General features: G+C 35.7%; 1 protein-coding gene across 5 annotated transcripts in view; it reads left to right on the forward strand.

The window, feature by feature from the left end:
* Positions 1-15,737, forward strand: part of SLC4A10 (solute carrier family 4 member 10) — a 166,560-nt gene that overhangs the window by 43,065 nt on the left and 107,758 nt on the right. For 4 of the 5 annotated variants that reach the window (XM_031057838.1, XM_031057842.1, XM_014306731.2 and 1 more), the window contains exon 1: positions 10,010-10,306. The exons of the other annotated variant lie outside the window; for it this stretch is intronic. Coding sequence is in view for 3 of the 4 variants with exons in the window: in XM_031057842.1 (XP_030913702.1) it covers positions 10,226-10,306 (81 nt within the window). In the remaining variant the exon portion in view is untranslated. Of the gene's footprint in view, positions 1-10,009; positions 10,307-15,737 lie in introns of those variants that run through there. 5 annotated transcript variants of the gene reach the window in all.

Consider the following 15,737-nt stretch of genomic DNA (forward strand, 5'->3'; position numbering starts at 1 on the left):
GTGTGTGTCAGGTGCCACATTTGAATTATTCTTTTCATGGTTCTCCTTTTGCACACTATTCTTCTTTTAGCTGGCACACAACAAAACATGTTAAATTGTAGAATTCATCCTTGAAGAGAAAAATTGGGTTGATGACTTGAAGTGAATCATTATGTATAATGATAGTACTAGAAAAAGTAAGTACTGTATATGAACTTGAGAATAGCCAGACTATTGAAATAATACATATGTTATTATAGAAATAACAATAATAAATTGTTCTTGGATTATATCTGAGGTAGATTTTCGTGATATATCGTAATATATTTCATTGAAAGGTAGTCAACTAACTGAAAAACAGCTTTTGGGGAATTAACAAAAATATAACTCCTTACATGTGCTTAATGAAGTCAGATTTCCAGTTATTTAAAACTAACTGAAATTTTAATGTATTTTTTAAAATATCTTCTGCTTCACTTCAGAAAATCGTAACTTTTAGTAATTTATCTGAAAATTCTTCAAATTAATGAATATGTTCTGAAACATTTCATTACCTTTTGTTTTAACATAATAAAAGTAGAAGGGAATCCAGGACTTGGAGGTCATCCATTAGAATGTAAACTGAAATCAAGCTTGACAATTGCAATTCCAGTGCTATTGCAAATGATGTCTCCATGGTGTTACCTCATTTCAAAATTGCATGCATCTGGCAGTTAAAACTTCCATCAGTTACCTACAAGTTTTTTCATAGTAAACTACATTTATTCTTATTACTTAAAAGACTCTTCATCTTTTAAGTAATGAGAATAAGAAATACATCTTTTAAGTAATAAATAATTTTGGTCCAATCTATGGACCAGAATAACTTAAAGAGTTGTCTGGGTTGATGTCATTAACAGTGATCTCAGAATCACAGAATGTGCTCAGCTGCAAGGATGTGGTCTCATATTCATATGAGGTATTTAAGTTATCTGGTATTTGTGACTTCAGTGTATGGCATGGCGCAACTAAACAAGCCATGAAGTGTGACACTAAGTAGAATTTTTTAGTGCATTGATAACAGAGAGTGAATCTGTGTAGGAGATTTACAGCATTTTATCCAGCTGAGTTTGAAAGCACCATAGCAAAGGTAGCACTGTTTCCTGTGTGAGTCTGTTCTACAGGTGACATATTTCAAAGTCAGTTTTTATCCTTGTCCTATCATGAATTTCATGGTATTAAATGTCAAATTTCTTCTACAAAGAGGAAGCAGCACAACATTTTTGGGTCAAATTTGGAAACATTTTTTTCCGAATCTTTTCATCAATACTTCAGTGTTTCTCCAGGCCTTTGTTTTGTTCCTGAGTCTGATCTGAGAACCCAGTGATCAAGTTATAGCTCAAGAACATATGTGGTGTCTTTCAGGACACTGGAGACAGCACAAGCTGAAACCATGTAGCTTCTGAGGAGAAGACTGCTGGACAGCTGTTTTGTGAGGAGAATGCCCTTGCTTTATAATTACCCTTTCCTCTGAAATTTCAGTGGAAATGGCTCACAGTTGTAATTTAAGAAGAATCCTAAGAAAGGGTGTTGAGTAGGAGAGATTTTCTTTCTCACCTAGCCTTGTATTTGCTTCCAGACTCATCTGACTTTTTTTTTCTCATCAACTTTGAAAACAGTAAGACTTTAAGAGAGCAGGAAGGCCTGAAATAGGACTGTGCTGGTGGTGGATGTGTGGTGATTCCACTGATGTTCATGGGGAGTAGGTGAGAGCAGGAAAGAATTGTCTAAGTTGGGAACCTTGTGTCTATCTTCCTCACCCTCTGGGGAGCTGGTCCCAGCACTGTTCTTCTTCCTGATGGAGGGAGAGGATGGCTGCTGCTGGCTTTCTTTCAGGACAAAGGGGAAAGTTTATTAGCCTGGGTATATTTAGTCATGATAGATCAGATCATTTAGGTTTTGGACTCTCTGGCTCTATTTTTGTGTGTAACGCACAAAAAAATCATTTATGCTATCTGGGTTCATGTGATAGTTTAGGATGACAAGTGATAGGCTTTCCTCTTGTCTATATGTATGCACTGGAAGGCAAATGACTGCTGTTCACAGGAGTGGACCTTTTTGCTTTGTTTTAACTGCTGCTTATCATCGTAAGACAAGCAGCTATGAAAGCACCAACTCCCCTTTAAAACCAGGGAAGTCTCCATGATGGGAATGCATCTAAGTTTTGCATATTCTTCATTTTAGTATTCTTTTATCTTTCATTGTCCTCTACACCTTTACACTTTTGCAAGTATCTTCTACCTAAGTAGGTAGCTGAAAGGCAGTTTAAATAGAAAAGCAGGCAATGACTGACTTTTTAAGCTCTCGTGGGAGACTCTGTAGGTTCCAATGACCATTTTGTCCCAGTTTTCTATCTTTGAAGCAATCACTGGCTTTTTTTTTACCATGAGGTCTTAACATTTTTATGTCTGTCCCTGTGCTATTGGGCATAAAATTTGGTTTTAAATATTCAGAAAACCCCATATGGGCTATTTAAAACATTTTGAATTGTCCCTGAACATTACACCTTTTCTCCCATTTTAATCCAAATATATATATATGAATTTGTCTTGTTTAGATAGTTTGTGTCTCTGATTTCATAATTTATTCCAGAATATCCCAACATCAACTTTATGCCCTGCTTCTGGTTTTGGGGGGGGGCTGTTCTTTCTTCTCTCCTTTCATTATTCTTGCATGAACCAGGGGAGGGCTGCCCCCAGCCCAGTGCCTGTTTAGGCTGTGGATGCCTCACCTTGCACCATCATAAATAAGAAGTTGAGCTGTTAGTGAAGTGTGTGCTGCTTAAACAGCTTTTCTGTGTCCCCTCACAGAGAAAAGATGGCAAAATAGATCAGGTGCAGTTAATCTTAGCTTGTTTAATCTCCATGTGAAATCCTTTGTTAACTTTGACAGAAAGCAAATGTTTGTGTCAGAGATCACATTTTAGTATTGATTTTGGAATAAACTACTCATTAACTTTTTTTTCGGTAGCTATAAGTGTCATAAAATTAGGTACTAATCTTTCTGATAAACGACATATTTTTGTGATAAAGTGAATTCATAAAGCATTTTTTGCTGTCTTGCATTTTCCTGTTGTATGGCTTTCTGTCAAAACTAACCTAATCCTAAATTATACTCTAGTAATAGCTCCTTTCTCCCATTACCTTCTTTCAAAGCAGTGACCTTGCCTCCCAATCCTTGCAATTCTCATCCCACATTAGTCTTTTAAGATTCCAGAGGGTATTTTGCATAGGAACAATACTAGGTTTGTGCTCCAATATTTAAACATACTAACCCACTTGTTTCACATGGCTGAAATAAACAGTTAAAACAGCCTGGAAATTTTGGTGCTAACTGATATATCCAGCAATTTTCTTTTTGGATGGGCTTTGACTGAGGAATATTGTCTAAAATCGATCTTTATTTATTGTCATTCTCTTTAGAATCAGTATACTTTGCAGCAAATGAGAATTTTTGAAATCTGTGTGTTGATAGACGAGTTTTTAAAATATCTGTATTTGTATCTATATTTTATTGATAAAAGTAAAACTTTCAAAGGACTATGATGTAAAAATGACATGCAAGTAATCTGGTATCTGGGGTTTGGCAGAGATATTCAGACATTTTGATTGCCTAGAAGTATAGGTGAACTAATGAATAGTGCAAAGCTGAGTTTGTATTCAGATTATGCCAATATTTTTTTAAACAGTGAAGAAACTAGACTGAACCTGTTCTGTGCCCTTCCCCCCTTTGTTTGAATTGAAGCAGAGGGTTTTTTTTCTGATTTAGAGCTAGTTCTGAATATGTTGTAGTTGGACATAACCTTTATAGAGCTCTTTCTTTAAAAAAGTCTGGATTCTCTGCTCATGATGGGTGTACTGCTGCCACAGCTCAGCAGTGTGTCAGGGTAATTCTCAAGCTCTACACAGATCAAAAAGATTATTGAAGAATGCACAGGCACTTTTCTTTTTGGTAAGTCTGAAATAGAAGGGGCTAAATCCCCAGGGGATAGAAGTTATATAATTTGGTGATGCTATGCTGATTTATGCCTCTTGAGACTTTGCCTGCAGCAGAAGCTGGAGGTGATGAGAAGAGATTGGATGAGAGAAAGACCATCCAGGAAAAATTCATCAAATTTGTCATTCTTGAAAGGACCATCATAACATATGGTAAGGCATATCATTTACCTCAGGCTCGGAGGAAAATGATTTCTTCTAGGAGAATATTAATTTTATTTCTTAGAGGATCAGCTGACAGGGTAGGCTTTCTCCTGGCTGGTCTTCCCCTTCTGTTTTCTCTGAAGGGAAGGATGGAAGCTTGGAAATGTCTTATCTGTAGCAGACAAGCAAGTTGGCATTTTGCCATCATTTTCTGCTAGCAGAGAGGATAATGGTAATCATATGTCAAAATTTAACATTTCTCTTCTTTGAAAGAGAACTTTTTAATGCAAAATATTTAGAAAAGTGAGATCTATTCTGAGGCAGATAAGGAGCTAGGATTAGTGAGCTGACAAATTTTTCTTATGCAAAAGGAGATTTTCTTCCTCTTCAGGCACAAGGGGGAGATGAAAAAGGATCAAAAGAAACAAACATATGAGGTGTGTAATGTAACTAGGCTGCAACTTCAGTATTGTGTAATATCTGGGAGACACCCAGAGCAACATCAGCTCTCCTGCTGCTCCTTCTGTGGGAAGGCTGTTAGAACTTGCTTTGCTAATGAGTTCCAGCCCGTTTAAATAAATTGGTATTTCTTTGTTACCAGGAAAGTAAATTTCTCTTGTGCTATACAACATTGAGTCCAAATTCCATCATCACCTTTTTGAGGAAGGGAAAGTGTTTTCGTATAATCAATTCCTATAATCAACATCCCCAGTTGTTGCAAGTTAAGCCCTTGGTCAGCCATGTCTTAGTCAGTTAATAAAAGTAGAAGGGTTTTCCCAGGCTATGGCACAAGTTACCACACTGGTGAGATGCTGAAAAACGTGGAATGCTTTGCTTTCTTTTTAATCAGAAAAGGAAGGTATGGTTATTTTAGATAGAACCTATTCACCTTCTATTCACACATTTAAAATTGGCCATTTCAGTCTGATTTTACGGATAATTTTGTAGAATACATGATTTATATAAATATAATTTTGCTTAGGAAATAAATGTATGATTGCAAGCTTTGTGATATGTATTCTTTATTTTCTGTATTTTCCAAGAACAAGTGTAAGCAACCATCTGTTATATACATTATAAGATTGCTCCTCAGCAGTCTGAGAGAAAGGAGATGTCAGCCTTCTCCTACATTATCTTCTCAGAAATGGGATGCCAGACATTTTAAAATAGTTTTTGAAGGTAAAATGTTGGAAAGAAATCTTGGTTTGAGGCTGTTTTTTATAAATTTATTCTGATTTGTCAGTAATATGTAATGTATTGATCTGGATCATCAGGGACTGGCCAGAGGTACAGGCTTGGGTTTTAAATTTAGGATTCAGGCATACTACCAGCGGGATATTTGGGAAGGCAGGTTTTAATACAGCTGCATTATCTGCTAGGCAGATTGGGAACCAGGCAGTTAATTTGCAAATTTTGACTATGCATCCACGGTTCAGGTCTGCCTCTACTTGTTTCTTACTTTGTTTTATAAATGTTTTGAGTTTCCTTTAACCACAGTCATGGTTGTCCACAGATGAGCTGATTAGACTTATATAATGCCTGCTGACATAATCCCAGGGGAGTCTTTGGACAGTATCTCATTTGAGATGTCCATAAAATAAAGCAAGTTTAAACTGAGTTAATAAAAATAAACTTCAGTTTCCTAATGATCTTCCTTTTTCCCCAAAGAAGGATATTAATACTTTATCCAAACCCCAGTAATATAGTGGGAGAATTGAATAAGACAGACATATGTAGACTAAAGAAAGGCAATAGAAATACTCTTCTCATCAGGATTAAAGGAGAATGCCTGTCATTAATTACTTTTCAGCTTACTCAACTACAAAGATAAAATTTTAACCTGATCTGAGCTAAAACTTGGATTTTTTGTTTATTTTGGTTAAGAGAAATTGCTGAGCTTTTTATATTGTTAATACCATTCTATGTATCGAGATGAAAATTTGGTGTCTTTAGTACACGAGAAACCAACTGTTATAATGTCTTTTTTTTTTAAATTCAGGTTTCTAAACCAATTAGTGTTGAGTCTCATTGCAATCTATGCATTTTCCTTTAGGTCCTGTCCTTGATACCAATTCTGCTGTAACTTAAATTTCTGCATTTTTCATTTGTCAGTGTTTTCACATCTTTTAGAAACAGAGGTGTGCAAGATATACTTTTGTGTGTTTTTTAATTTTGATTTCCTCCACTTTCAGGCCTCCAGCCTCTGAAGTTAAACCACCCGAAATTATTGATGCCATAGTATGGATTTGTGCTTGTTACAAATTTGTACTTGAGTTTCTTTTTCCTTGGCACTTCTTTCTTGACACACCTATGCAGATCATTCTTTTAGTCTTTTGTGTGTTAAACTAAACAAAGCAAATGTTTTCAGTTTCTTCTCAGATTTTCCCTGATCATTGTAGAAGTCTTTCTCTTCCAGACAATAGATGATCAAAATCAAGAACAATAGAATTTTTATATAATTTATTATTGGATTAATGTTGATATCTATGCACTAGAAATATATTACCTGATAAATTAAAAATTTCATTTTATATCCAAAAGGACATCATTTTCATAGCTCATAATTATTTGTGATCTACTTTGTACCCAAAATTTCATCCACTGTAATTTTCAGCTGTTGAGGTCTCAATTTTCAGCAGAAACTTAATAATCATCACGTTCACATATTTTCATTTTGCACTGTTAAATTTTACCTCAGTTTTATTCTTGTGGTCCTAGAGGTCTTCCTGGTACTGTTTCAGTCTGCATATATATTAGCAGTGCTTTCCCATATCAGAAATTTCTGAACTATGATTTTTTGGCTGTAATTCATCCTATGCTCTGGTAATTTATAAAAATGCGTGGTAAAACTGATCCCTCAAATTGCTGCTGAGAAATATGCGTATTTATTGTTCTTCTAGCTCTTTTGGTGCAGCACTACATAATTTCACCTTTCACAGTCTCCAATGTCTTGCACTAATTTCAAATGTTCTTTATCATGATCATTAGCATTAGCAAACACAGCTTACACTTAATTTAAAAAGCTGAGTGACAGAGCTTCTGTTGCTTGCTCTCTCACTGCTTAGGTCAGCTCTATTTGATATGAAACTGATTTGTGGTGGATTCAAAGTGACCTTTATCTCACCTTGCATAATTGACAAGAAATGAATTTTCTTTGTTTTTGTCCTGTGAAGAAGAATTAAATAAAAGCAAACTATATTTGTGAGTAATTGTGAGTAATAAAGTGGTACTTGTTGATAATCTAAAAGGGGATGGGTTACAAGACTTTTGCTTTAACATCTCAGAATAAATATCTATATTTTTTAAAATGTTACTGTATTTCTACCCTCCCTCTGCTTTAACATTGTTAATGAAATGTTAAAATTTTCACTTTTGCAAAAAGGTAATGGTATTGACATGAGGAAAAGCATGGAATAAGTTCAATGAAAGTATTCCATTAGCTGGGATAATGTGCACAAAGAAATAATATTATATTTCTGAGTGCATTTATAATTTGTACTGAGATCTTAACCAAATTCAGGAAAATAGTCTTCTACCTTGTATTTTGCTTGTTCTTGAATTCTTCAGGTGTCCAGCTGGAGGAGAGACCATGTACTCTTTGTTGGCAGAAACTCTGCAGTGATGTGTTTGACAGCTGTGGGGAGAGCCCCTGGCTGCGTGTTTTTCACTCTTTGAGTGGGGATCATTATGCAGTACAAGATTTGCACAGGGAGGTCCTACATAATATTTATGAAAGGTTGCTTGGCAACCTACGTTTTTATATCACTTCTTACCATCTTACTGGCCTTTCTATCCTAGCAAGCAGCTTTTGGGGACTTGGAAGTGGCAGCTTAGACATGGGGGGTTGTACTCCCTTACATAGTTGTGAGTAGATACTGGACAGAATGAATTCTGAACTCAGGGCTTGTACAGGAAAAAGTAACTTAATATATAGTGATGGTGTATCATTATTTTTGTAAATTACCTTTGGAAGTAAGAATATTACTGTTGGGGATATTCCTATTCCATACTGATGGCGGGAAAGCTGTTTTCTCCTTTCATTGCTAAATTGCTCTTGTTTGTTTTTTGAAGGGCCTTTTGTCTTCTTGTGGATATGCATTTATTTTTGTGTGCATAGATTTAGTAATATTTTCTTGTTTGAAAGTGAATTAATGAGTTAGTCTGGAGCAAGTTGAAAAGTGGCAGCTTTTGAGAACATTCCCAGTGTTCAGAAGTAGCTCCCTGACTGCCACTGCCAGCAGCAATAAAAAGAGTGTCAGGTTGTTGGACATCAGGATTAACTCTCAGAGAATATAAAAAGCAGCATCAAGTTGGGCCTTATCTGGTTCTCTGCTGCACTTCAAAGCTTCCCTGACTGGCTCTGCCAGGCTGCTGGACACTTCACTGGAGGCCCTGTACCAGTGTGTGGCTGACAGTTCCCTTTCCTTGGAGATGCAGCATCCTTATGTTGAGGCAGTTGCACACCGGATAAAGTGAAACCAGTTAAAAATGGTAGCAGGTAGCTTCTCCCTCTAAAGGGAAATAGATGGTATTAATGGATGAGACCAGTTTGCTTTTATCAGTGCCATAATGTGAATTACTGTAAACTAAATTTGATTAACTTTTCAGTTACACAAAGGAGCGATTACTACAACTGTATAATAATAATGTTTAACAGGATAGGATCTGGGTGAATTAATTTAGAACTACTTGCTTCTACTTTCAGCTTCTGCTTTTATTTTGAAGTAAAGAAGGACATGCAAATTAATTTGAATAACACTTGAAGCGAGCTGAAGTTAAATTTGGGTAGAGTTTTTTCTTCCAAGTTTTATTTGTCAGTAAAATTCAATTGGTAGAAAAGTGTTTCAATATGTCTTGAGAGAAATTTCCTTTGTGTTTAAGCAGATGAACTGAATGCCTCAAAATTAGTACCTCACTAAGTGAACACAAATAATTGTTCTATGGGTCTGCAATTCAGAGAAATTGCAAAACGATACTTTTACCAGTTTGGTGGCACTGTTTCATCTTAGGTCTGTGAAGTGGGGTTTTTTTGTGGTTTGGTTTGTTTTTTTTTTGGTTTTGTTTTTGTTTGTGTGTTTGCTGCCATAATACTAGCAACAGTAAATATAAATAATAGTTTATAATAATAAATTCTACTAGGAAATTTTACTTTGTGTAAAACACATGTTTTAATAAAAAATCCAGTTATTACTTTGTAGTCCTAATAATTTTAAAATTATTAAGGAGGTTACTGTACATTGTTTGCTTGAAAGGTCTCTCTTATCAGAAGAAATTCATGCATGATTGTTTTGTTTGATATCAAACCACATTTTTGCTGTCATAACACTGGCACATTTTCAAGTCATGCTGTTTTCTGGCTGCTAGCAGGGAGTAATGGAAACAATGCAGTGATCATGCAATTTATTAAAAATAGACACTAAAATACTAGGCAAGTGATGTTTTTATTTTAATAGGGACTAGGATTCATAAGGCTTCATAAAAATAGCTCTTTCAGTATCACAGAGGAATTAAGATACCTTGCTGCCTGTGGGTTGCTTATAATTTATTTCTGGTGATTTTCCTTTAGATCAGATTGTGATGCTTCTTGTGAATGGTGACTGTGCTTGCTGAGGAGTGGTCATGCAAGCAAAATCTGATAACCTCGATATGTCGCTTCATCTGCCGTTTTTCTTTCATTAATGCAAAGCTGGTTACATAATATCTAATTTCTCCTTTAGCTGACCAGAGATGAAAACAAAATCTATAATGGCAGTGCTAGGTTTTATAAAAAACGCGAGTGAGCAGTTGAAGGATGTGGCTTGTTCTGTTTGGACGCTGCAGGATTGCTTTAAGCAGTAAGCTTACTGTTTTCAGATGGCATTAGCAGCATCAGTGATATAGCTGTGTCAGCCTCCTCGACTGCTGGATGTCTGTAATCGCACCGAGGAAACTGTATTTAAGATCTGATATCTTGAGGGTAATGACTCCAGCACTTACTGATGGACAGAATGGCTGTTAATGCTTTCTTCACTAGCCCAGAAGATTTTGAAAGATAGATAGGTCTGTGATGTACTTTGATAAAACAGGAAATGCAATTTTTGGGGGTCTCTGGAAATAGAAAGGTCATGCAGCTTGGAACCGGTGAGACATTACAGTCCCTAAGTCATCAGGTACGACCTCATGATTTATACTAATATTTCTAATACAGGGTTTGTTTTACAGTTTTAGGTCATTTGCAATCTCTTTGTCTGTGTAATTGCTTCATGTTGGATTTGCTACAGGATTTATAGGGTAGACTGTTTACATAAGCAGAGCAACGTATATCTTGGAATCCTAATGTGCTCATTTATATTTAAAAATGTAAGGTTATTCTCTCTATATTTTCAACCTGGTTTATTGTGAATCTGTTTTCTTTTAACTAATTAATGGTGAAAGGTTATCCCTTTGCTGTAAAGTAAAATGACAAGATTGTATTGCATTTCTATTTTGCTTTATCTTTACATGACACACAAAAGCTATTGTGATTGTGTTTGTTTGTCATGTGAAATGCAGTATAAGGCAACTGTTTACCTACAGTGCCAGGTTATTTAAAACAACGTATCACATTGTGTAACAGGACAGGGCTATTCTGCAGGCACAGATCTTGCTTCATTTTGCAGCAGTAGATTCTTTTTCTTTTTGCTTCATTTCAAATCAGTTTTAAAAATAGCTCATGAAACATAACAGTGAAAGTTTGGCAAGATAACTCTCCTCTTTTTAATTATTGCACTCAGTGACGCATACTAATACTAATGGGTTGTAGAAGAGAAGATTAATATCTTAAAAATTTAGAATGTTATTAAAAACCAGATTAATTTTATTGAAGCATGCATTTTTTTTTGTTTTGGTTTTTTATTTTTCTTTTGGTAACTGCTGTCAACTTTATTGCAAGACTAATACTTGTGGATCTGCTAATGTGTTGTGATGATGTATAGGAAAGTCAGGGTACATAAAAGAAAGCAGATATATGGGTATTTTACATAGGAAGATAGTGGCCTAATTTCATATATGGAACACAGAATAGATTTGGAGTTACTGTTAGCACTTTAGGTGTTATAAACGTTAGGTAATGGCTGATCTATTCCCTTGAATACGTCATAGAGCAATTATATTTAAAATTGTAGGAGAAATTTATTTTAAAAAAGGATATTCGACTCCATCTTAAGAAATTCTACATATATTTGCAGAACATTTCCATGGCAACGTGTTTGACCGTGTGTTTTAAAAGCTCAGCTGAAGCCTGAAAGTAGTGGCAATTTTTCTGTCTTTTGCTTTACCCTGTGGAGCAGCAATTTTCACGTTTAACTGGACAGCAGATTGGCAGGGGTGAGAGGTATTTTCTGACCACAAAGCACAGGATTAAGTGATCAAGATTTAAAAATATTTTCATGTATCCACCTAGAAATGTAAACATGTAAGTCATGGATTTGATTTTGCATTTGGAACTGTATTGTGGTTTTACCTCATTTAATAACATTTTGCTGAAGCCGTATGTGTGTGGGAGACAACAGAAGATCAGACTTAAGTTTGTGCAGCAATGGTAAAAATGTCTTTTAATTTTTAATTAAAAACATATTTGTAGAAAATATTGTATTACTTGTACTGACCATAAATTCCAGTTTCACAGTCTACTTTATTCATCTTACATTCTTCTTAATAATGGGCAAAGACTGCCCTGCTCTTAAGCTTGATTAAGTTTGGCATGATTTAACTATACCTTTCTCTTGCTACAAGATCCTTTTAATCTGTTAGAATTTATTTTCAGTATTTTGATGTATTAGTCACAATGAGTACATTCTGTTTCCTGGCATTGGAATGAAATTCCTGAAAGTATTGGTTTCATGGTATTTTGGTGCTTTGCAGAGTATTTATAGACCTTTTAATAGGACCAGCCCTCCCCAGCTTCTTTGTTTTCCTTATTCAATTTACGGTCTTGACTTAGCTTCATTTTGAAGTTGCTTCTTTGCTCATTTGAAGTAATTAGATCTCCATGGAATTTTGCATCTGGAAGCTACAGCAGTAGGTTGTGCTTGTCCTGGACTCTCATCACTTACACTAATTCTGCAAACTGCATTCTGTGGATGGCTTTGGAATGTATCATTGATATAATCTCCAGTAGTGCAGTAGACATCCATTGCAGCCTGTTGACAATGGAAACTATCTACAGAGGAAAATGAATTGGTGAAAAATGCTTGCTTGAGGAAGTTTGTGCTTAGGTCATTCTGTTTTGAAGCAACACTATTACTGACTATTGCAAGTGAGTTTGAATATGTTTTTTCACTCAAAGGACATAGTCCCATTAAGGACTATTGTTCATTTGGAGGGGCTAGAGAGTAACACCCCAGAAGAATGTATTAGGAAAGTAAAGTTGTTTAGTAAGAGAGGAAATTGCAGCAAGATAGAGTTAGACACATGAGAGCACGGAATTGGACTGAAGTGATCTGAAAACTTAAAACTACAAACTATTTTGCTTCTTTTACTTGTTTAAGTCCCACATCCAGCCTCCTAAAAAAGAAAAATTTGAAAGATTGTTGATATTTCATATTTAGTCTTGCTGCACAAGAGCAGAGTCATTGAATCCAGGGCACTGTGTTAGTAGCAACTTAACAGGAAGACATTTTTGTGCTTTCTTCAAAACTGTATCATCTCTCTTCAAGATGATTGGTACTGTCAGTATTTAAATAATGCTGTGTAAGGAAGGCTCTCTCTAAATAGAGAATTCTTTTCCCTTGACTGAGCATAACAAATATGCATCCATGGGTTCCTTATCTTTAAAACATTGCAATTTACAGGACTCTCTGATAAAGATCTTGTAGCGAAACACTGTTTTAAGAACAGTTGGGCAAGAAGCCAAATATCTGTGTAATTTACCAATTTTAAACACGAATGCTCTTACTCATGCACAGACACAGTTGTGGTGCTTTTACTTGTTACTGGTTGCTGTCCTGATTCCACAGTACTGGCTTTTTTAGTAGGTTGTAGTGCCAATTTTTAAGGAAATGAGAACACTGGGACAAATGGGAGATTGTGACCAAATGTTTGCAAAACACTAGAAGCAAAAAGTACTTTCAGAGTTTGCTGAAAGAATTCAAGTGGTTTTGGTGTACATAAGTCTCCTTCCTAAGACATGACCCTCTTCTCTGGTCAAATTCTTCTCAGTAAGTATTTTAATTCATGTATCAAGTCATTGGGCCTAATGACCAGAATTAGGGAAGGCTTACTGTAAGCATATCAGCATATCAGAAAGGTGTAAAACATAAAGTAACATAGCATAAATATGTAATAGGTAACTGCATGGTCAAAAAATACATAGCTACGCAATGAGTGTTCCAAGAATGTTCCAATCTATTTAGTGTTCCAAGAATATCATCACACGGTTATTCTGAATAAAGATTATTCAAAGGAGGTTTGCTAAGATGCAGTCTGAAAATGTGAATAAATCAAATAATAATAATAAGTTATACCATGCTAATCTATTAAAAAAATTTAGAATAGAGTAATATTTAGTCCCCAAAAATTCCTGTAGAGGTGGAACCACCTAAGATGAAGTAGTAGGGAAGCCGAGCATATTAATGCAGTAAAAGAGAATATGCATTACTTAGAGTGGCATTTTTGAGAGAAGAAACTATCTCAGTTTATTCTCTCTCTCTCCACCCTGTGCCTCTCTTTGCACCCTCCCATCCCATAATGAGCCTCCTAAAGAATATGACTTATTCATGTTGTTTCTTGTTTCCTTGCATGACCATGTTTGTTTTGCCTTACTTAAATTTTCAATAAATGTTATTAATGGAAGAACCCCATTAACATGAGTGCTGTTACACTACTACAGTCAGTGCCTTTGCTGTCTGTATAATTTCTTTTAAGTAGAAGCTGATCCATATAATTCTGGTAAATTCCTATAGATTGCTTCATTAATAAACTCAATATTAACTACAGATCACACAGAGTAATCTCCACACTGCTTGCCAGTTGTTCTCAGTGTGACCCTAAAATCGCTTTCCTGGATCATTTAAACAATGTACGTACCAATAAGGAGACCACAAGATGTGACTGATAAGGTGGCAAAAAGCTGCTATTCCCTTATTATTAAGGGCACCAAGTTTTTTCTTATGTTGAAGTGATACTTCTAATATTTCATTTGTATTCATTTGCTCTTACCCTGTCACTGGGCAGCACCAAGAGTCGGGCTAGGTCTTCTCTACATTGCCACCAGTGAGGGAGTTGTATGTCCTGATAAGACAGCTCTGAGCCTTCTCTTTTCAGGCTGAAATAGTCCTGGTGCTCTCAGCCTCTCCTTTGATGACCTTTGTGTTCCTTTACTGGGCTTCCTTCATTATGTCCGTTTCACTCATGTAAGAAGGGAATCCAGACCTGCTCAGAGCTCTCCAGTTGTGCCTCAACAGGGCTCAGTAGAGGGGCAAGAATCACATTATTTGGTGAGGAGACTTGGATTGTCTGTTAACTAGTCAATTAATTACAGAAAAATTTGCACAGAAATCCTTGAAAAATGAGGACTGAATGCACAGAAAATTATAATTGATAATCTTGTGGGGAAGGAAAGCTTTGAAAATAGCTTTGCTTCATTCATAGCAGTCATTTTAGTGATGAAACCTCCTGTTGTTTTGAAATGTCTTATGTGGAATCTACACCCCCCAATACTAATTGACATAAGCAGGGAATAAATCCTGAAGGGAAAGGCTAGACTAATATTTTGAGCTGAGCAAACTTCAAAGCAACTGAATAAAAGGATATTATCTAGTATGATATCACTAATCAAAAAAACCCAAAAAGGTAAACTAAATGAAATATGACCTAGAGGGATTCAAGAGTTGTGGTTTTAGTCAACTTGACAAAAATAATTTGTTATTTTCTAGTTTTGCTTGAAATTCAGAGTAAACTCAGAGTTCTCAAATGTTCTCAAGCAACCATTAACTGACAAAAAATATTCAGCTTGGTATATTGAATAATGTAAAAAAAGGAATTAAGGGACATGAGGGAGTGTTGAGGTATAGAAGATTTTTCTCATTTTTATAATAGCTTCCCTCTGTTCCCCCAGGCTGCTTAAATGAAACAAAAATTTCTATAGGAGCCTTCAGTGATTTAAGATCCATCCATTTCTCTCCTGCTAGCATAATGAGTTCACTTGTTTAAATTTTCTTTATTAAAGATTTTATGCAGGCATGCAGAGTCATTAAAATACATGCAAGGAATCATACCCATATGGTTTGTATCCACATTTAACGCAATTAAAAGTATTCTAGCCAAAGCAGTATCAGTTTTATGTCCCAATCCTGTGATTAGAACTTTCTGGGAAAGGCAGTGTCATGTTTATGTCTGAATCCTGCAAGTGGAAAAGGAGAGAAATACCTTGTCCTTGTACTGATTAGGGGAGCTCCAGTTAATGCAAGACCATTCAGATGTGTAGTTCTGTTTTGGAGATAGGCATTGTTGTGGTGGAGAGCAAGTTTATGATATGAGGGGATGAACTACACTTCAGGTGAGTTTCTGTGTGAGGGGTAACCATGCAGGTCAGTTATACTTGAAAAGTAGCAACGCATCTCT

The sequence above is a fragment of the Geospiza fortis genome, unplaced genomic scaffold (genome assembly GCF_000277835.1).
Source record: "Geospiza fortis unplaced genomic scaffold, GeoFor_1.0 scaffold112, whole genome shotgun sequence".
Taxonomy (NCBI): domain Eukaryota; kingdom Metazoa; phylum Chordata; class Aves; order Passeriformes; family Thraupidae; genus Geospiza; species Geospiza fortis.